The sequence below is a fragment of the Salvelinus alpinus genome, chromosome 25 (assembly GCF_045679555.1).
Source record: "Salvelinus alpinus chromosome 25, SLU_Salpinus.1, whole genome shotgun sequence".
Classification (NCBI taxonomy): Eukaryota; Metazoa; Chordata; class Actinopteri; order Salmoniformes; family Salmonidae; genus Salvelinus; species Salvelinus alpinus.
This window is the reverse complement of record NC_092110.1, coordinates 30,790,044-30,813,079: the sequence shown is the minus strand read 5'-3', so window position 1 is coordinate 30,813,079 and position 23,036 is coordinate 30,790,044. Positions and strand designations below refer to the sequence as shown.

The 23,036-nt window shown below is 46.8% G+C and overlaps 1 protein-coding gene across 1 annotated transcript; it reads right to left on the bottom strand.

Annotated features, from left to right (window-relative positions):
* Nucleotides 1-2,221: 2,221 nt before the first annotated feature.
* On the bottom strand, nucleotides 2,222-22,048 carry LOC139553784 (ADP-dependent glucokinase-like). The gene is made up of 7 exons (XM_071366447.1): nucleotides 21,966-22,048; nucleotides 21,158-21,508; nucleotides 18,936-19,095; nucleotides 15,213-15,403; nucleotides 14,899-14,995; nucleotides 4,509-4,645; nucleotides 2,222-3,974 (listed from the first exon to the last, which is right to left on the bottom strand). The coding sequence occupies exons 2-7, from the start codon at nucleotides 21,348-21,350 to the stop codon at nucleotides 3,268-3,270; spliced, it is 1,485 nt and encodes a 494-aa protein (XP_071222548.1). The 5' UTR covers nucleotides 21,351-21,508; nucleotides 21,966-22,048; the 3' UTR covers nucleotides 2,222-3,267.
* Nucleotides 22,049-23,036: the final 988 nt, after the last annotated feature.

Below are 23,036 nucleotides of genomic sequence, written 5' to 3'. Positions count from 1 at the left end.
TAGGTAAGTATTTTTACGTGTAGTTTTGATTTACATTTGATTGAGTTGTCAACTGGCGTGAAATCAACAAAAAAATATTTACCGTCATTGGATTTAGGTTAAAAGTTGTGTGAAAAAATATGAAATGCCCTTACGTTGATTACTTTTTGCAAATCCAACTGGTTTTCCACGTTGATTCAATGTCATCACATATATTTTTTAAACCAGTTTTTGGCCAGCGGGCCTGTCCCTAGATTTGGATAACCATGACATTGTCTCCTGCACTATACCAGGTAATCCTACCCCCTCCTCCAAGACTCACCTGTAGTATATACCAGGTAATCCTACCCCTCCTCTCCAAGACTCACCTGTAGTATATACCAGGTAATCCTACCCCTCCTCTCCAAGACTCACCTGTAGTATATATCCTACGCAGGCCAACCCATAACCCGGACGACACTGGGCCAATTGTGGGCCACCCTATGGGAGAGGAGTGGACCAACAGCCTGATCAACTCTATGCGAAGATGTGGCGCCTGCATGAGGCAAATGGTGGTCCCACCAGATACTGACTGGTTTTCTGATCCACACCCCGACCTGTTTTAAAAGGCGTCTGTGTCCAACAGATGCATATCTCTATTCCCAGTCATGTGACATCCATAGATTAGGACCTAATTCATTGATTTCAATTGACTGATTTCCTTATGTGAACTGTAGCTCAGTATAATCTTTGAAAATTTTGCAAGTTGCGTTTATATTTTTTGTTCAGTGTAATATTACATTGAACAACATATCAGCTTTCGGCATGTTTTGTTATTTCAGTATTACAAAAAAAGTTGTCTCTTTTACAATGGGGGTCAATTGAAAATGTTTTATCCCCAAATTGCGGGCGTGGTCGAGGGGTATTCCTTATTATTACGTGAATATCGACTCGGGAGTATTTGTGTAACCATGTAAACTAAACATTTGAAAAGTAGTGACCTATGTTGATTTTGATTGATGGCAGCTTGAATAAATTCCCAACAATCAGAACAGCAGATGTCGCCAAATAGCATTAATTTCACAAATCTAGAAAATCTCATTCAATAATGGCTCAGTATCTTTCAACACACCAATGAAAAGGGTCTACCCTTTAAGTGTGTCCTCATTGTGGGTTTGACAATTTCAGACATGGCTTGGATGAGCTGAAAATAACTTTCTGTAAATAACAGACAGGATAGACACCAGAAGATGGAATGTGTTTTCTTTATTTCGCCCAAGTCACTCAGAACAAACCAATTCACCTGGCCATGAGCCATCCTTCCTTCCATGTACTGCGATCCATCTGGAAGTGTCTAGCCTCCAGATATTCCACACCTCCTTAACAGCACAGGTCAGCTAATCCCTGAGACAACAATTACATCAGCTGGCCAGAGCAACACACACATTCATTCACTCGCACAAATATATTCTGAAAGCATGGACACTCACGCAAATACATACGCACAAGCAGTTGCCGAGAAGCAGGAACACACGCACGCACGTCAGTCACCCAGAGGGGTGGACTCAGCTTGGAGTGGCATGGTGTTCTGTCTGGAAATAAATGCAGCCGCCTTAAGAGGACAGTGGAGGAACCCTGTCAAGCCTACAGGCTTCATGCTGCATGTCAGTAGTACACAGTGGCTTCCTCCCTTCCATCTGCACTCATCTCAACTTATATGATTGGGGATAGATGTAGTTCTTTCTGATCAGTGCCAATTAAATAAAGGAAACAAGGAGAGAAAGCCACTTTAGACTGTTAGGATGCACCCAGTCTCCCTTCAGAACAGGGCCTGTATTCATAAGGAGTTCCATAGTAGAAGTGCTGATCTAGGATCAGGTTAACCCCGGTCCATGTAAACTTAATCAATTGCCTATGAGCTAAAAGATAACTGATCCTAGATTATTACTCCTACTCCGAGAAGCTTTATGAATATGGGCCCAGGTAAAGAGATCATATGCCAAGGTAAAGAGATCATATGCCAAGGTAAAGAGATCATATGGGCTGTTCTGCAGAGAGTACATCTAAATGACACAAACTTGTTTGGCTGATATATCATACTTAATTTGCAGATGCTTTTATCCAAAGCGCCTTGTATGTGGCCCATGCAATAATCATTCAAACACACAACGTAAGCGCCTAATGTGTGTATGACTCAATGATATGATAGGATGCAGGCAGTATACGGAGAGTGAGGAGGTTATGAGAAGAATACATGCTCATGTTAAGGGTAAAAAAGTTTCTCTTCCACATTACAGACATAACAGAGAAACACTCCCTTTGGTTGTCTTCAATCATTACATAGTATTCAGACTGAAGACGACAACATTACAATGCATTATGTGTACAGGACAGACTGAGGAAGAATCATCACGCAACACTGAGCTAACATTTAAATTCCGTTTTCTACTGCTTAGCTAGACACATGAGATAAAGGCCCATATGCCACCAGCTCTAAATCAGGTTAACATGAAAACAGTCAGATATCAATCAAAAGCTTTCCCCTGAGAGAAAACAATTGAACGTTCCCTTGAGAAAAAACGATTGAAAATTCCCTTGAGGAAAAACAATAGAATGTTGTTGGCTGAAATGGTGAAACTGATGGAATGTTTGTTTTGTGCCTGGATATCCTGGGACAGAATGGAATAACTATGGACACCAGATATGTATTTATGTAATGCTCTGCAGGGAGTGGATGTGTCACGTGTATGTGATCAGTGTCTGGACCTTAACACATGTCAAAGGAAAAACCACATGAGGGGGGCGTTCAGTAGGACGCAACATTTTGGATATTCAGATAGCATATTTCTATGTAGAACAAATATGCCTCTGACATGTAGAGTAAGGAATCACGTCGGTTCTATTCGTGGTATTTTTATCTGCAATATTTGGCTACGGAACGTGGCCCTGGTTGAGGAAATAGGTCCCATATGATATGAGCTCCACCTGATGGAATGAGTGAGTGTATGAGTGTGTGTGGATGTGTCAGGTCATACTGCTCAGAGAGAGGACAGGAGAAAGAGGAGCACAGGAGGGGGGAGAGGAGGCAGAGGACAGGAGAAAGAGGAATACAGGAGGAGAGGGGGGAGAGGAGGCAGAGGACAACTAAAAGCACAGAAGAGGAGTAGGCTCAGCCCTGCCAAACACACTGCACCCAGCGTTTGCATTGCACCGGCAACACAATAAACACACCTAAAACCAGAATGATAAAAGACTTCACATGTTAGGGGATCTCTTTGTTAGAGTTAGCCGTTGGTCCCTAAAGTTGGCTCAGATCTGCAGCACCAGTCCTGCGGCAGAGATGTTGTCCCCTCCCCCTGCAGTCTGGTAAACATCTGTGCACACCAGGTTGGGCGCCACACAGATCTCATAGTCATCCTCGTCCCAGCAGCTGACAGGCCTGGTCTCCTCTAGAGGGATCCGCTGGCTGCCCTCCTGCCGGCTCACAGAGAATGACTCGTCCATGATGAGCCGCGCCTTGCTGGGGTCGATGTCCGGCGAGCCGCACACGTGGCGGTTGGCGGTAAGCGAGGCCTTGGCCACGGCCGACATGGTGTTCTTCCACTGGGAGCCACGCGTCACGATCATGGCCTGGAACGCCAACGTGTGCACGTGGAGCCTGGACAGCGGCCGGCCCTTAGCGCTAGCTGCATTAGCGTCCACGCCGCTATCCTCATTAGCATCGCGGTAGTGCTGGTTGACCAGGCGGTAGAGCTCCCTCATCTGGTCGAGGACGGTAGCAACGCGGGGGTTAGGGTCAGAGAGTACGGTGACGTTAGAGCCCCTCAACAGGCTGAGCAGGTTGGGCAGCTCCTGCTCGTTCATCCCCAGGGAGTCGGCATTGGGCAGGACCAGACGCAGCAGGTCCCCCATTAGACCCTCATCCACGAAGCTGGCCATCTCAAAATGGACGCCCGTCCGAGGGGAGGAGGAGGAGAGGAGATTGCCCAGCCGAGAGAGCAGGTGTTTCCTCTCACCTGAAGAGAGAGCGAAAGATATATTAGCAAAAGTAGTTAAACCAGCCTGACATCACAAAGGCCTGTTGACACAACATTGGATGCACCGCAACACACAAACACTCCTGGTATGTGCTTTCCCACGCCGACTGAGGGCCAGTGGCCTGTGTGTCTGAGGCTACAGAGCTACTGTATAGAGGCAGGCATGTTAATCCCCTTTAATACCAACAGTCTGCACATCACTGGAAAACAACCCTCCCCTCAATCTCCCTCACAGCAACACAAACCACTAAAATACCAACAGTCTGTTACTCAATGGGAACCAGCACTGCTCTGAAAACACCTCCGAGCCAGTATCCACAAAGCGTCTCAGAGTAGAAGTGCTGATTCAGGATCAGGTCCCCGCCTGTCCATGTAATCTTATTCATTTTGATCTAAAAGATAAAGCTGATCCTAAAACAACACTCCTACTCAAAGGCTTTGTGGATACGGGCCCAGGCCTCCCTATTGGAGACCGAGCTTAGTGGCGGACAAGGTGGCGAAGTATCCCCTCACCCTGTCGGAAGGGGAAGCTGTCCATCATTTGGAGCCCGCCCATCACCAGCAGGTCAGGATGGAAGTCCTGCAGCTTATCCTCAAAGTCCTCCAGTGACGCTAGGTATGGGTTATGGTCATCGCTGTGGACTATGTACCTGCACACACACACTCACATACGTTAGTGGCACAAGGCAACGGTCATAATGGACTATATTACAGCTACGTCAGGCCTCGAATTTCCCGGCATCGACGCCCTTGTGTGTCCATAATTCCCCCTAAAAGAATCTATGCCTTGTGGCCATTGTGCCCTTGGGCTGAATATAATAATGAATTCCCTTCTCCCGCCTGCCAATCGCTGAGTTCCGAAGCACCTCTCACTCACATGGCGCTCTCAGATATCTAAATTCTTATTAGCCAATGCTCGTCATGTGATCGGGTCCTTCTCACATGCATTGCACCTATTCTATTGGTGCAAATGACGCTGATGCAACAGATCAGAACGTTTAGCTGAATGTTGATAAGCTATTTCTTCACATTATAAACGCAGCAATGCGACACGGCAGTAGGCTATAAGCACAAATGTTTGAAAACGCAATTAGCCGGAAAACACCGTTCTCAAAAGTGTACTGCAAATGCAAGTGGTTTCATATGACAGATGAAAATATCCTTCAGAATTGTAGAAAGAGGGAAGATCTAAAGATGCAACAACAAGCGTGGGTTGTTAATGACTAGGACTGTGTCTTTGGCTGCTGGACATCGAAAGAATGTTGAGAACGAGAGAAATACTGGTTTCAATGGCATATGAGGAAGTGTTTATAAAAGAATACCCTTAACATTCCTATGGTTGGAACAAGGTAAGACATACCTCATAAAATGACAAAAAACATCCATGTTTTAAACACTTAAGTTTCTGGTTCAATAGTTTCAAAATGTTGACTGCCTCTGCTCAGATTGCAAGGTGGGTGACATTCTCTCCTATCAGAATGAACACTGCCTCAAGTATAGACAGTATTCAGACCCCTTCACTTTTTCCACATTTTGTTACGTTACAGCCTTATTCTAAAATGGATTCAAATCCTCACTAATCTACACACAATATCTCATAAATGACAAAGTGAAACCTGGTTTAGAAAAAGAATACCTCCTGTTTAAAAAAAATAAAAAATAAAACAAATACCTTATTTACATAAGTATTCAGACCCTTTGCTATGATACTCGAAATTGGGCTCAGGTGCATCCTGTTCCCATTGATCATCCTTAATGTGTTCCTACAACTTGATTAGAGTTCACCTGTGGTAAATTCAATTGATTGGACATGATTTGGAAAGGCACACACCGATCTATATAAGGTCCCACAGTTGACAGTGCATGTCAAAGCATGTAGTACTTCCGGGTTGGAGCGAGTGGTCGCATTTCGCACTTCGCACCGCTGGTAGTATTACTTTTCATTACATTTCATTATAGTACAACGGTTTGATTTGTCTGATCTTAGCAATTCTTTTTAGCTAGCTACATAGCCGTCTTTGTATCAAAGATAATTGTGTAGTTTAGCGTAATTATCGTAATTATCGTAATTCGTCGTCCTAACGTAGTCAACACTGCTATCTGGCCAGCAGCTAGCCAAAGTCCACCGTCTACCGAATAGCAGCACTGTAGAAACTATTACATTCAACGGAACGACTTGATTAGTGTAGTGTTAGCTAGCTACATAGTTGTCTTTGCTGTCCTCGTTTCCAAGATAATTGTGTAGTTTAGTTTAGAGTGATTATCGTAATTCACCGAGGTTAGCTAGCCAGCTATTTGTCGTCCCTCTTAACGTAGGAAACACTGCTAGCTAGCCAGCAGCTAGCCAGCTAGCCAACGTCTACCGTCTACCGAATAGCAGCACTGTAGAGACTATTACATTACAACGGAACGACTTGGTTAGTGTAGTGTTAGCTAGCTACATAGTTGTCTTTGCTGTCAAGATAATTGTGTAGTTTTGAGTAATTGTCGAGGTTACCTAGCCAGTTACCGAGGCTACCTAGCCAGCTACACTTTCAAACTAAGTCAACAACGCAGCCACTGCTAGCTAGCCTACTTCAGCAGCACTGTATCATTTTAGTCAATAAGATTTCTTGCAACGTAAGTTTAACTTTCTGAACATTCGAGACGTGTAGTCCACTTGTCATTCCAATCTCCTTTGCATTAGCGTAGCCTCTTCTGTAGCCTGTCAACTATGTGTCTGTCTATCCCTCTTCTCTCCTCTCTGCACAGACCACACAAACGCTTCACACCGCGTGGCCGCTGCCTGGTGGTCCCAGCGCGCACGACCCACGTGGAGTTCCAGGTCTCCGGCAGCCTCTGGAACTGCCGATCTGCGGCCAACAAGGCAGAGTTCATCTCAGCCTATGCTTCCCTCCAGTCCCTCGACTTCTTGGCACTGACGGAAACATGGATTACCACAGATAACACTGCTACTACTACTGCTCTCTCCTCGTCTGCCCACGTGTTCTCGCACACCCCGAGAGCTTCTGGTCAGCGGGGTGGTGGCACTGGGATCCTCATCTCTCCCAAGTGGACATTCTCTCTTTCTCCCCTGACCCATCTGTCTATCGCCTCCTTTGAATTCCATGCTGTCACAGTTACCAGCCCTTTCAAGCTTAACATCCTTATCATTTATCGCCCCCCAGGTTCCCTTGGAGAGTTCATCAATGAGCTTGACGCCTTGATAAGCTCCTTTCCTGAGGATGGCTCACCTCTCACAGTTCTGGGTGACTTTAACCTCCCCACGTCTACCTTTGACTCATTCCTCTCTGCCTCCTTCTTTCCACTCCTCTCCTCTTTTGACCTCACCCTCTCACCTTCCCCCCCTACTCACAAGGCAGGCAATACGCTTGACCTCATCTTTACTAGATGCTGTTCTTCCACTAATCTCATTGCAACTCCCCTCCAAGTCTCCGACCACTACCTTGTATCCTTTTCCCTCTCGCTCTCATCTAACACTTCCCACACTGCCCCTACTCGGATGGTATCGCGCCGTCCCAACCTTCGCTCTCTCTCCCCCGCTACTCTCTCCTCTTCCATCCTATCATCTCTTCCCTCTGCTCAAACCTTCTCCAACCTATCTCCTGATTCTGCCTCCTCTCCTCCCTTTCTGCATCCTTTGACTCTCTATGTCCCCTATCCTCCAGGCCGGCTCGGTCCTCCCCTCCTGCTCCGTGGCTCGACGACTCATTGCGAGCTCACAGAACAGGGCTCCGGGCAGCCGAGCGGAAATGGAGGAAAACCCGCCTCCCTGCGGACCTGGCATCCTTTCACTCCCTCCTCTCTACATTCTCCTCTTCTGTCTCTGCTGCTAAAGCCACTTTCTACCACTCTAAATTCCAAGCATCTGCCTCTAACCCTAGGAAGCTCTTTGCCACCTTCTCCTCCCTCCTGAATCCTCCTCCCCCTCCTCCCTCTCTGCGGATGACTTCGTCAACCATTTTGAAAAGAAGGTCGACGACATCCGATCCTCGTTTGCTAAGTCAAACGACACCGCTGGTTCTGCTCACACTGCCCTACCCTGTGCTTTGACCTCTTTCTCCCCTCTCTCTCCAGATGAAATCTCGCGTCTTGTGACGGCCGGCCGCCCAACAACCTGCCCGCTTGACCCTATCCCCTCCTCTCTTCTCCAGACCATTTCCGGAGACCTTCTCCCTTACCTCACCTCGCTCATCAACTCATCCTTGACCGCTGGCTACGTCCCTTCCGCCTTCAAGAGAGCAAGAGTTGCACCCCTTCTGAAAAAACCTACACTCGATCCCTCTGATGTCAACAACTACAGACCAGTATCCCTTCTTTCTTTTCTCTCCAAAACTCTTGAACGTGCCGTCCTTGGCCAGCTCTCCTGCTATCTCTCTCAGAATGACCTTCTTGATCCAAATCAGTCAGGTTAAGACTAGTCATTCAACTGAGACTGCTCTTCTCTGTGTCACGGAGGCGCTCCGACACTGCTAAAGCTAACTCTCTCTCCTCTGCTCTCATCCTTCTAGACCTATCGGCTGCCTTTGATACTGTGAACCATCAGATCCTCCTCTCCACCCTCTCCGAGTTGGGCATCTCCGGCGCGGCCCACGCTTGGATTGCGTCCTACCTGACAGGTCGATCCTACCAGGTGGCGTGGCGAGAATCTGTCTCCGCACCACGTGCTCTCACCACTGGTGTCCCCCAGGGCTCTGTTCTAGGCCCTCTCCTATTCTCGCTATACACCAAGTCACTTGGCTCTGTCATATCCTCACATGGTCTCTCCTATCATTGCTATGCAGACGACACACAATTAATCTTCTCCTTTCCCCCTTCCGATAACCAGGTGGCGAATCGCATCTCTGCATGTCTGGCAGACATATCAGTGTGGATGACGGATCACCACCTCAAGCTGAACCTCGGCAAGACGGAGCTGCTCTTCCTCCCGGGGAAGGACTGCCCGTTCCATGATCTTGCCATCACGGTTGACAACTCCATTGTGTCCTCCTCCCAGAGCGCTAAGAACCTTGGCGTGATCCTGGACAACACCCTGTGGTTCTCAACCAACATCAAGGCGGTGACCCGTTCCTGTAGGTTCATGCTCTACAACATTCGCAGAGTACGACCCTGCCTCACACAGGAAGCGGCGCAGGTCCTAATCCAGGCACTTGTCATCTCCCGTCTGGATTACTGCAACTCGCTGTTGGCTGGGCTCCCTGCCTGTGCGATTAAACCCCTACAACTCATCCAGAACGCCGCAGCCCGTCTGGTGTTCAACCTTCCCAAGTTCTCTCACGTCACCCCGCTCCTCCGCTCTCTCCACTGGCTTCCAGTTGAAGCTCGCATCCGCTACAAGACCATGGTGCTTGCCTACGGAGCTGTGAGGGGAACGGCACCTCCGTACCTTCAGGCTCTGATCAGGCCCTACACCCAAACAAGGGCACTGCGTTCATCCACCTCTGGCCTGCTCGCCTCCCTACCTCTGAGGAAGTACAGCTCCCGCTCAGCCCAGTCAAAACTGTTCGCTGCTCTGGCACCCCAATGGTGGAACAAACTCCCCCACGACGCCAGGTCAGCGGAATCAATCACCACCTTCCGGAGACACCTGAAACCCCACCTCTTTAAGGAATACCTAGGATAGGATAAAGTAATCCTTCTAACCCCCCCCCCCCCCCTTAGAGTTAGATGCACTATTGTAAAGTGGTTGTTCCACTGGACATCATAAGGTGAATGCACCAACTTGTAAGTCGCTCTGGATAAGAGCGTCTGCTAAATGACTTAAATGTAAATGTAAAGCAAAAACCAAGCCATGAGGTCAAAGGAATTGTCTGTAGAGCTCCAAGACAAGATTATGTCTGGGGAAGGATACCAAAAAATGTCTGCAGCATTGAAGGTCTCCAAGAACACAGTGGCCTCATTCTTAAATGGAAGAAGTTTGGAACCACCAAGACTCTTCCAAGACTCTTCCTCGCCACCCGGCCAAACTGAGCAATCAGGGAAGAAGGGCCTTGGTCAGGGAGGTGACCAAGAACCCGATGTTCACTTCGACAGAGCTCCAGAGTTCCTCTGTGGAGATGGGAGAACCTTCCAGAAGGACAACCATCTCTGCAGCACTCCACCAATCAGGCCTTTATGGTAGATGGCCAGACGGAAGCCACTCCTCAGTAAAAGGCACATGACAGCCCGCTTGGAGTTTGCCAAAAGGCAAAGGACTCTCAAACCATGAGAAACAAGATTCTCTGGTCTGATGAAACCAAGATTGAACTCTTTGGCCTGAATGCCAAGCGTCACGTCTGGAGGAAACCTGGCACCATCCCAACGGTGAAACATGGTGGTTGCAGCATCATTTTGTGGGGATGTTTTTCAGTGGCAGGGACTGGGAGACTAGTCAGGATTGAGGCAAAGATGACCGGAGCAAAGTACAGAGATCCTTGATGAAAACTTGCTCCAGAGCGCTCAGGACCTCAGAATGGGGCAAAGGTTCACCTTCCAAAAGGACAACGACCCTAAGCACAAAGCCAAGACAACGCAGGAGTGGCTTCAGGACAAGTCTCAATGTCCTTGAGTGGCCCAGCCAGAGCCCTGATCGAACATCTCTGGAGAGACCTGAAAAAAGCTGTGCAGCAATGCTCCCCATCCAACCTGACAGAGCTGAAGGAGATCTGCAGAAAATAAATGGGAGAAACTCCCCAAATACAGGTGTGCCAAGCTTGTAGTGTCATACCCAAGAAGACTAGGCTGTAATCGCTGCCAAAGGTCCTTCAACAAAGTACTGAGTAAAGGGTCTGAATACTTATGTAAATGTGATAGTGTTTTATTTTTAATACATTTGCAAAAACATCTTAAAACCAGTTTTTGCTTTGTCATTATGGGGTATTGTGGTAGACTGATGAGGGGAAAAAACTATTTAATAAATTTTAGAATAAGACTAACGTAACAAAATGTTGAAAAAGTCAAGGGGTCTGAATACTTTCCAAAGGCACTGTACATACAAAAGTATGTGGATACCCCTTCAAATGAGTGGATTCGGCTATTCCAGCCACACCCACTACTGAGAGGTGACTCCATAGTCAAACATTGCCAGTAGAATAGCCTTACTGAAGAGCTCAGTGTCTTTCAACGTGGCACAGTCATAGGATGCCACCTTTCTAACAAGTCAGTTCGTCAAATGTCTGCCCTGCTAGAGCTGCTCGGGTCAACTGTAAGGGTGTTATTGTGAAGTGGAAACGTCTAAGAGCAACAACAGATCAGCCGCGAAGTGGTAGGCCTCACAAGCTCACAGAACGGGACCGCCGAGTGCTGAAGCACGTAAAAATCGTCTATCCTCGGGTTTCAACACTCTCGACCGAGTCCAAAATGCCCCTGGAAGCAATTTCAGCACAAGTACTGTTCCGTCGGGAGCCTCATGAAATGGGTTTCCATGGCCGAGCAGCCGCACACAAGCCTAAGATCACCACGCGCAATGACAAGTGTACTTTTGGTCATGTAGTGTACTAATAATGATCCTAAATTATATTTGTCAAACATGACTGCCGTTTAGCCTATTCAAATTCGGCTACAATTTTTAGGCGCCTCATGTCGGCATCGGTCCGAACATGACAGCCTATGCGTATTGGCCACAGCCTATCAACAAACACTTCGACCTGTGGGCGAGTAGTATCGCGATACCACGGTAAGAAAAATTAAACATCCTCTTCACCCAGTCTCCCAAACGCTTGTTCATGTTTTCTAAACATTCTCCAAAAACATGTCATTGAAATTCACACTTCTACTCAATACAACACATTGAATTTAATGTCACAATGTTCAGTAGAATACTGCATAGAATGGCTGATTTGCTCATCTTTGCAAAGGCCTACCTGCAATTTGGCTGGAGGAAAATACATCAGGGGAGGCTGCTGAAGGAAGGACGGCTCATAATAATAGCTGGAACAAGGAACAACGCAAATGGAATGGCATCAAACACATAGAAACCGTGCGTTTGATACCATTTCACTCATTCTGCAACAGCTATTACCACGAGCCCGCCCTTCCCAATTAAGGTGTCACCAACTTCCTGTGACATACTGACAATGATATGCAGATCATTATGCATGTAAGGGGAAACACTGCATAATGATCTGCATATCATTGTCAGTAAGGGGAAAGCACTGCATAATGATCTGCATATCATTGTCAGTAAGGGTAAAACACTGCATAATGATCTGCATGTCATTGTCAGTAAGGGGAAAGCACTGCATAATGATCTGCATATCATTGTCAGTAAGGGGAAAACACTGCATAATGATCTGCATATCATTGTCAGTAAGGGGGAAAGCACTGCATGAAACCTTTACTCTTCAGTTAACACAGACACCCACTGTCTCCCTCACTCATAAAAACACAACACCCTCGCTCTCCCACAAACACACACACTGCTCCCTACTTTTAAAATGTTGGGCACCAAAAAGAATTGAAGGAGCAGCAGAAATAGATTTTTGATATAGTTTAGGCTTCCATTAGGCCTATATGAATCCTACCTTTTGAAGCACATCTCATGAGTAGCAGACCCTTTTCCTTTCTTCCTGTATAAATCAAATGTGCCTAAACCTACTGTCAAGTTACCAGGTTGTTAGCTAGCTAGGTATCATGACTGAACAATGTTGTTTGTTATCAAACCAAAAATGAGCGACCTGGGATTAGTTTTAAACATGGTTTGTGAAATTATTTCAAATGCGTGCGAATCCTGATATAATGAAAAAACGTCCCCTCCGTTAATATGAGTCATATTCTTTTAACCGTTTAGGCAAGAGACAAGTAATTTCTTTGCTGTAAAGCATGCCTTTCCCTCTCTGACACTCAGAGGCTGCATGACAGTGAACTTGCAGTCTACTCAGACTGTGCTCTCAGTTATAACAGGCCATGAAATGATACAACGTATCAACATTGCTCGCTGCTCCAATTTAACAAAATGTACAAATCTAACAGAAGACTCATGAGGGTCTGGATCCCCGCTCGCCATAACAGCTAAATGATATATCAAACTCTGACTGAGGAATAGACGTGCATGAAGGGCAGACGGAGAGAAGCAGGCGAGTGAGGGCTGGTAGGGGATGCTGTGGGAAGCAGCTGAGTGAGGGCTGGTGGGAGATGCTGAGAGCAGCAGGTGAGTGAGGGCTGGTGGGAGATGCTGAGAGCAGCAGGTGAGTGAGGGCTGGTGGGAGATGCTGAGAGCAGCAGGTGAGTGAGGGCTGGTGGGAGATGCTGAGAGCAGCAGGTGAGTGAGGGCTGGTGGGAGTTGCTGAGAGCAGCAGGTGAGTGAGGGCTGGTGGGAGATGCTGAGAGCAGCAGGTGAGTGAGGGCTGGTGGGAGATGCTGAGAGCAGCAGGTGAGTGAGGGCTGGTGGGAGATGCTGAGAGCAGCAGGTGAGTGAGGGCTGGTGGGAGTTGCTGAGAGCAGCAGGTGAGTGAGGGCTGGTGGGAGATGCTGAGAGCAGCAGGTGAGTGAGGGCTGGTGGGAGATGCTGAGAGCAGCAGGTGAGTGAGGGCTGGTGGGAGATGCTGAGAGCAGCAGGTGAGTGAGGGCTGGTGGGAGATGCTGAGAGCAGCAGGTGAGTGAGGGCTGGTGGGAGATGCTGAGAGCAGCAGGTGAGTGAGGGCTGGTGGGAGATGCTGAGAGCAGCAGGTGAGTGAGGGCTGGTGGGAGATGCTGAGAGCAGCAGGTGAGTGAGGGCTGGTGGGAGATGCTGAGAGCAGCAGGTGAGTGAGGGCTGGTGGGGGATGCTGTGGGAAGCAGGCGAGTGAGGGCTGGTAGGGGATGCTGAGAGAAGCAGGTGAGTGTGGGCTGGTAGGGGATGCTGTGGGAAGCAGCTGAGTGTGGGCTGGTAGGGGATGCTGAGAGAAGCAGATGAGTGTAGGCTGGTAGGGGATGCTGTGGGAAGCAGCTGAGTGTGGGCTGGTAGGGGATGCTGAGAGAAGCAGGTGAGTGTGGGCTGGTAGGGGATGCTGTGGGAAGCAGCTGAGTGTGGGCTGGTAGGGGATGCTGAGAGAAGCAGGTGAGTGTGGGCTGGTAGGGGATGCTGTGGGAAGCAGCTGAGTGAGGGCTGGTGGGAGATGCTGAGAGCAGCAGGTGAGTGAGGGCTGGTGGGAGATGCTGAGAGAAGCAGGTGAGTGAGGGCTGGTGGGAGATGCTGAGAGAAGCAGGTGAGTGAGGGCTGGTGGGAGATGCTGAGAGCAGCAGGTGAGTGAGGGCTGGTGGGGGATGCTGAGAGCAGCAGGTGAGTGAGGGCTGGTGGGGGATGCTGAGAGAAGCAGGCGAGTGAGGGCTGGTAGGGGATGCTGAGAGAAGCAGGCGCGTGAGGGCTGGTAGGGGATGCTGAGAGAAGCAGGCGAGTGTGGGGCTGGTAGGGGATGCTGAGGGAAGCAGTTGAGTGAGGGCTGGTGGGGGATGCTGAGAGAAGCAGCTGAGTGAGGGCTGGTAGGGGATGCTGAGAGAAGCAGGCGGGTGAGGGCTGGTAGGGGATGCTGAGAAAAGCAGACGAGTGAGGGCTGGTAGGGGATGCTGAGAGAAGCAGGCGAGTGAGGGCTGGTAGGGGATGCTGAGAAAAGCAGACGAGTGAGGGCTGGTAGGGGATGCTGAGAGAAGCAGGTTTTTTAGTGCAGTAATTTTGCAGCGTAACTACAGTTTAGGTGCAGTATAACTGCAGTTCAACTGCATTACACTACAGTTATTCTGCAATTACTGTGTCCAAAATACCACAGTCAACTGTAGTTACTGCACTTTCAAAACTGCAATCTTTTTTGTACGTATTTTAAAATGTTGGTATCATAAGTATCATGACGTTTTGGTACCGTGATATTACAGTGGTACCAGTATAAGATGCATCACTAGTAGATCCACACATAGATATGCGCACACACACACCTGTTGGGCAGACACACACCTGTTGGCCCTGCGGGCGGTGTACTGGCCCCAGGTGGCTCCGGATGGGTACTCCAGGATCAGATGGATATCAGGCTCCTCCACCACATTACCTGCAACTGGACAAACAGCGAGAGGGGTGAGAGGTGGGGGATGGAATCAAGGAGGGAGATATTAGGTATGTAACTTTGATGTGTGTATGTGTGTGTGTGTGTGTGTTGTATGTGTGTGTGTGTGTGTTGTATGTGTGTTGTATGTGTGTGTGTGTGTTGTATGTGTGTGTGTGTGTGTTGTATGTGTGTGTATGTGTGTGTGTGTGTGTGTGTGTGTACACACCTGTGATGTGCTGGGACAGTACATCAGCGAAGTCAGGGCTAAAGCTCCCCCCTAGCAACACGTCGCAGCCCTCGGTTGCCATTCGACCAGCCATCACTGGGGCGTTGCCACCTATGGACCAGCGGTTGCCGGGCAACTCACGAGATGTCTCGACCAGCTGACTGAACAGGGTGTTGTTCATCACAAACCGCCTGAGAGAAGAGGTGGGGGAGGGAGGTACCAGAAAAGGGAAGGTTAGAAGGTAGAAACATCACTGCTTAAAAAGCATTACAAAACTATACCCAGAAACTTCCTAGAAGTGTGTGTGTTTGTGATGCATACTTGGCCTCAGTATAATCAGATTAACCTACAGGATGAGTCACAGCATCAGGTAGATTAGAGTTTGATTACGGTTAGTAGAGCCCAGGCAGCACCTGTGTTGCATGACTCTGGGCCTTTCTCTTCTCTACATATTAGTATCAACCAGGGTTGGGGTCATTTGAGTTGAAGTCACCCAATTCAGGAAGAGATTTGAAAAGAAATTCACCTTTAAAAAAATAAAAAATAAATAGCTTCTCATTTTCAGTTTATTGAGATTTATATATTTTTTTTTTTAAATGATTGAATTGGCATTTCAGTTTACTTCCTGAAATTTAGAATTAGTCAGTCAGTGACCCCTAACCCTGGTACCATCAAGCCACAGTGCATCAGTATACACAGACTGACAGCTCCATGGTGAGAAAGGAACTCAGACTGTTTTCATTACAACTTAGTTCCACACACTGAGCACATAGCTACGCTACACTGCAACTGAAAAGGGAGCTAGCATTGAGAGAAAACCAGAGCCCTGTTTGGTAGCTAGCTAGCTACTTGTTGGGCCAATCCACATTTCGAACAATAAAACTGGACACCCTGCCTCTGTTTTGGTAAAAATCTGAGGGAGGGGCCTGGAGAAAGGTGGGGGAGGGAGTAACCACTCAAATACTTAGACTGATCTATGGATGCAAGGACTGACCATCCATGATATCAAAATTGTTTTATCCATATTTTGAGGCTAAACAGTGTTGGTTTACATTTACAATGTTTACAAACATTGAAGTAAAATGCTATTATACACCGCTCCAAAAAATAAAGGGAACACTTAAACAACACAATGTAACTCCAAGTCAATCACACTTCTGTGAAATCAAACTGTCCACTTAGGAAGCAACACTGATTGACAATAAATTTCACATGCTGTTGTGCAAATGGAATAGACAAAAGGTGGAAATTATAGGCAATTAGCAAGACACCCCCAATAAAGGAGTGGTTCTGCAGGGGTTGACCACAGACCACTTCTCAGTTCCTATGCTTCCTGGCTGATGTTTTGGTCACTTTTGAATGCTGGCGGTGCTTTCACTCTAGTGGTAGCATGAGACGGAGTCTACAACCCACACAAGTGGCTCAGGTATTGCAGCTCATCCAGGATGGCACATCAATGCGAGCTGTGGCAAGAAGGTTTGCTGTGTCTGTCAGCGTAGTGTCCAGAGCATGGAGGCGCTACCAGGAGACAGGCCAGTACATCAGGAGACGTGGAGGAGGCCGTAGGAGGGCAACAACCCAGCAGTAGGACCACTACCTCCGCCTTTGTGCAAGGAGGAGCACTGCCAGAGCCCTGCAAAATGACCTCCAGCAGGCCACAAATGTGCAGTTAGTGGTGGTGCGCGCTAATAGCGTTTCAATCGGTGACGTCACTTGCTCTGAGACCTTGAAGTAGTTGTTCCCCTTACTCTGCAAGGGCCGCGGCTTTTGTGGCGCGATGGTAACGATGCTTCGTGGGTGTCAGTTGTTGATGTGTGCAGAGGGTACCTGGTTCGGAGTGAGGAGAGGGACGGAAGCTATACTGTTACCCATAACATGATGCATCCACCACTATGGTTAAAAATATGGAGAGTGGTACTCAGTAATGTGTTGTATTGGATTTAGCCCAAACATGTATTGCGGTGCCACATTGTTTGCAGTATTCATTTAATGCCTTGTTGCAAACAGGATGCATGTTTTGGAATATTTTTTTTTAATCCTGTACAGGTTAGCATTATGGAGTAACTACACTGAACAACAAAAAACATGCTGTGTTGGTCCCATGTTTCATGAGCTGAAATAAAAGATCCCAGAAATGTTTCATATGCATAAAAAGCATATTTCTCTCAAATTGTGTACAAATTTGTTTACATCCCAGTTAATGAGCATTTCTTCTTTGCCAAGAAAATCCATCCACCTGACAGATGTGGCATATCAAGAAGCTGATTAAACAGCATAATCATTACACAGGTGCCCATGGTGGCGGTGGTATGCGCATGCATAAGCTACGGACAACCAACACAATTGCATTTTATTGATAGAATTTTTAATGCACAGAGATAAGGTGACGAGATCCTGAGGCCAATTTTCGTGCCATTCATCCTCCGCCATCACCTCCTGTTTCAGCATGGTAATGCACGGCCCCATGTCACAAAGGTCTGTACACATTTCCTTGAAGCTAAAAATGTCCCAGTTCTTCCAAGGCCTGCGTACTCAGACATGTCACCCATTGAGCATGTGTGGGATGCTCTGGATCGACAGCGTGTTCCAGTTCCCACCAATATCCAGCAACTTCACACAGCCATTGAAGAGGAGCAGGACAACATTCCACGTGCCACAATAAACAGCCTGATCACCTCTATGTAAATGTGTGTTGCGCTGCATGAGGCAAATGGTGGTCACACCAGATACTGACTGGTTTTCTGATCCACACCCTTATTCTTGCGTTTATATTTTTGTTAATTGTACAATGTTGTTGATCCATCCTCAGTTTTCTCCTATCACAGCCATTAAACTCTAAATGTTTTGAAGTCACCATTGGCCTTATGATGAAATCCCTGAGTGGTTTCCTTCCTCTCCGGCAACATTTAGGAAGGACGCCTGTATCTTTGTAGTGACTAGGTATATTGATACACCATCTAAAGTGTAACTAATAACTTCACCATGCTCAAAGGGATATTCAATGTCTTCCTTTTTCTATGTTTACCCAACTACCAATAGGTGCCCTTCTTTGCGAGGCATTGGAAAACCTCCCTGGTCTTTGTGGTTGAATCGGTTTGAAATGCACTGCTCAACTGAGGGACCTTACAGATAATATGTATGTGTGGGGCAGAGATGAGGTAGTCATTCAAGAATCATGTTAAACACTATTATTGCAGACAGAGTGAGTCCATGCAACTTATTAAGCACATTTTACTGTTGAACGCATTTAGGTCTGCCATAACAAAGGGGTTGAATACTCAGACATTTCAGCGTTTCACTTTCAAATTAATTTGTAAAAATGTCTAAGTACATAACTCCACTTTGACATTATGGGGTATTGTGTGTAGGTCAGTGACACAAACTCTCAATGTATAACTTTCTGAAGGCACTGTATGTATCATTAATGTAGCAGCTGCAGACTGCCCCTTTACACAGAAATGGATGATAACTGGAGTCCAAGCCAAAGATTGTTGATATGAGAAGGTGTGAGAGGAACGGCGTTAGACTATTAATTATGATGAATGCCTTAGTCTACAAGGTGTGGTAGCGTATCAGGACCTTGACTGAGTGTGTACCCTGCTAACACCATGTTGCTCCTCAACTAGAAATATCCCCCCTCGTCTCTTCGTTTCACACACGCGTGTGTTTCTAAGCGCCTTTGCTCTTCAGTTATTTAACACCACGCAGTGCTTGGCCACTCACTCTGCAGCGGCTCCCGGGACGAAGAAGTAAGCGAAGCTCTCTGCCAGCTGATCAGCATTCTCTATGTAGTCATGATGGAGAGGCTGGTCTGTGGGTGGCAGGCCGATCTTATTCAGCAACCTCACCCCGTCCACGAGGATGTCTACACAACCCCCTAAACCTGGAGGGAGAGAGGAAGGTAACATTATTTAATACTGTAGACAATCACAACACAACCCCCTAAACCTGGAGGGAGAGGAGAAGGTAACAGTATTTAATACTGTAGACAATCACAACACAACCCCCAAACCTGGAGACAGAGACAGAGAGAGAGGAAGGTAACAGTATTTTGGAGCGAACATAATTCGATGCCCCCTGCACAACAGTCCCCAATCCCTGCAGTGAGCTCACTATGTCAGCACCCCCCCCTTGTCAAAACACAATCATTACTGCAAAGTCACTCATAAGTGACTCATGTATACTCACGTAGCGTAATTGCACTCATGTAACTAACTGTGTAAAACAAAAGGCTTGTGCAAGGTACAGGAATCACTGATATTGAATTATACAGTTGTGCAACGGCATTATATTCAAGGTTCAGAGAAATGGGGATGTGCAATACTGAGTATATGAGGGGTGAGGTTATGTCTGGCCTATGCCATGATGTCTCCCATTCCTGTTGGGCTGTATCACCGCCTAGCGAGCACTGGACCGTCCGCAACAGCAGGGCTCTCCAGAGGGTGGTGCAGTCTGCCCAACGTATCACCGGGGGCGCACTTCCTGCTCTCCAGGACACCTACTGCACCCGATGTCACAGGAAGGCCAAAAAGATCATCAAGGGCATCAAACACCCGAGCCACGGCCTGTTCACCCCGCTATCATCCAGAAGGCGAGGTCAGTACAGGTGCATCAATGCTGGGATCGAGAGACTGAAAAACAGCCTCTATCTCAAAGGCAATCAGACTGTTAAATAGCCATCACTAGCCGGCCTCCATCCAGTTCCTGAACTTAGTCACTGTCACTAGCCGGCCTCCACCCAGATACTCAACTCTGCACCGTCGAGGCTGCTGTCCTATGTACATAGACATGGAACACTGGTCACTCTAATAATGTTTACATACTGTTTTACTAATTTCATATGTATATACTGTATTCTAGTCAATGCCATCCTATTTAACTATTGCAGTACATATACTATTCTATCCTACGTATTATGAAGATATACTACATATTCAATCCACATACTGTCCATAATGTCTATATATCTCATCACACACACAAACATTTATACTCCGGACTCCAACATTGCACATCCTAATATTTCTATATTTCTTAATTCCATTATTTTACTTTTAAATGTGTGTATTGTTGTGATATAGATATTACTGCACTGCTGGAGCTAGGAAAACAAGCATTTTTCCTACACCCGCAATATCATCTGCTAAATATGTGTTTGCGACCCATAAAATGTGATCTTGTCTCTAATCTCTACATTACTCCTTGGACCCAGGGCCACATACCAGACTCTTGTCCAGATCTCCACAACCTTTACTCAGTCTAGCCATGTGTCTGCAGAGATAACTGACTGAGTTAACAGTGCAGATATAACTGACTAAGTTAACAGTGGCTTTTGGGGCCAGAATGCAGAAAAACTGGTAACACTCGTGACAGTTACAAAACTGGCTGCCTTCAGTAGTCTCCAAATACCTCAGGTTTCTCTCGTGTGTAGTGTGTGTAAAGGAGTTTTTATGCCTAAATGCAGAGATAACACATGCTTGTTGCCCCAGAGTCCACAGATAGCTGTTCATCACTGGTTAATGGAAAACTAGTTAGGCCTAAATCAACGACAACTAACTAAATTTCCCCAATACATCTACTGTACAGTACTGGATTGGCAAGTTAATGTAACAAAGAACAGTAAGAAACAAATGGGTCTGACTGACAATGTCAATGATAACAAAACATTCCAGCTAGGCTACTTCCCTAATTATTATGGTATTTGGCTCACTAGCTAGCTAAAGCTACATAAAACCACAATATTTGAAAATGGTTTGATAAAAAGATGGTGTAGCTTGCTTTACCAGATAGTTTTCATACCAATCCCGAACCCCATCCAAAATGCACCACCTCTCCTGCGAATCAAAGCAAGGTTACCTAAACCAGAGATAATACTAATATACGTGGCTAAATTGAGCTAGCTAACTGATGTTAGGCTTAGCTAGCTGATTATCCAGGATTCTCACCTATCGCCACCCTGGGTCTGGCGTTGTTAATCCCCACTTTGCTTTCAGCCCGCAGCAGGGAGGACAGCACCGTGTCCAGCCGGTCATCCAGCCTTGACTCCCCGGGAGGTCGGAACCAGTACGCCAGCAGAAACATCGCAAGAGACGCTGCCGTCCCATACTTCATGAATGAAAACCTGCTTCCTCGCTCCATGGCCAGCAGTGGCTGCGGACTCGCCAGAACTCCTACAGCAGCAAGGACGAGATCAGCGCAAGTTGGCTTGCAAACAAACTGGATATAAAAGACAAGTATCCCCGGGATGGCAGATGAGTTGGTGGTTTCAAGCGTGTATGCAGCAGGGTCAACAGTAGCTGTGGAGGGGGAGTGACAACAATGCGGAAGTAGTTAGCTCGGGGCGGGCACATATTCTTCGGTCGTCACTAGTTACCACAGCCCTAAACCCCGCCTATTTCTACAATTTCCCTTCTTAACATGTGATTTTAAACCTAACAATGACCTTTAATCACACCTATAAATTTATGCCTAACCCTAACCTTAAATTAAGACCAAAAATCACATTTTTGTTTTCATGAATTTCTATTATATTGCTATTTGTGGCTGTGTGGTAACTAGTGGAAACCAGATTCTTCGGTTTGCAGTTTGAGCTAGTCTCTACAGTGGGATACTTTTGAGCTAGTTTGACTGTATTTCCAGGGATGGGAATAAATTACAATGACAAAATACAACTGCAAAATATCCTAAAAACCAATGTATGAAAATAAAATAGAAGATAATTTTGCAAATGTAAATATAAATGTTTTGTCTTACCCGTGGGATACGGTATGTTATAAACTGGGTGGTTCGATGCGTCGTGCGTGGGAACAGCCCTTAGCCGTAGTATATTGGCCAAATACCACACCCCCTCGTGCATTACTGCTTAATTATAAACTGGGTGGTTCGAGCTCTGAATGCTGATTGGCTGACAGCCGGGCATATGAGACCGTATACCACAAGTATGACAAAACATGTATTTTTACTGCTCTAATTACATTGGTAACCAGTTTATAATAGTATTAAGGCACACCGGAGGGTTCGTGGTATATATTTTATTTTATTTCACCTTTATTTAACCAGGTAAGCTAGTTGAGAACAAGTTCTCATTTAACTGCGACCTGAGCAAGATAAAGCAAAGCAAGAGCTATTTACAGATGGGCTATGTACAGCTGCAGCGATTGTTTAGCTGCTCAGATAGCTGATGTTTAAAGTTAGTGAGGGAAATATAAGTCTCCAGCTTCAGCGATTTTTGCAATTCGTTCCAGTCATTGGCAGCAGAGAACTGGAAGGAGAGGCGGCCAAAGGAGGTGTTGGCTTTGGGGATGACCAGTGAGATATACCTGCTGGAGCGCATGTTATGGGTGGGTGTTGTTATCGTGACCAGTGAGCTGAGATAAGGCGGAGCTTTACCTAGCATAGACTTATAGATGACCTGGAGCCAGTGGGTCTGGCGACGAATATGTAGCGAGGGCCAGCCGACTAGAGCATACAGGTTGCAGTGGTGGGTGGTATAAGGGGCTTTGGTGACAAAACGGATGGCACTGTGATAGACTGCATCCAGTTTGCTGAGTAGAGTATTGGAAACTATTTTGTAAATGACATCGCCAAAGTCGAGGATTGGTAGGATAGTCAGTTTTACGGGGGTATGTTTGGTGGCGTGAGTGAAGAAGGCTTTGTTGCGAAATAGGAAGCCGATTCTAGATTTAATTTTGGATTGGAGATGTTTAATATGAGTCTGGAAGGAGAGTTTACAGTCTAGCCAGACACCTACGTATTTGTAGTTGTCCACATATTCTAAGCCAGAACCGTCCAGAGTAGTGATGCTAGTCGGGCGGGCGGTTGCGG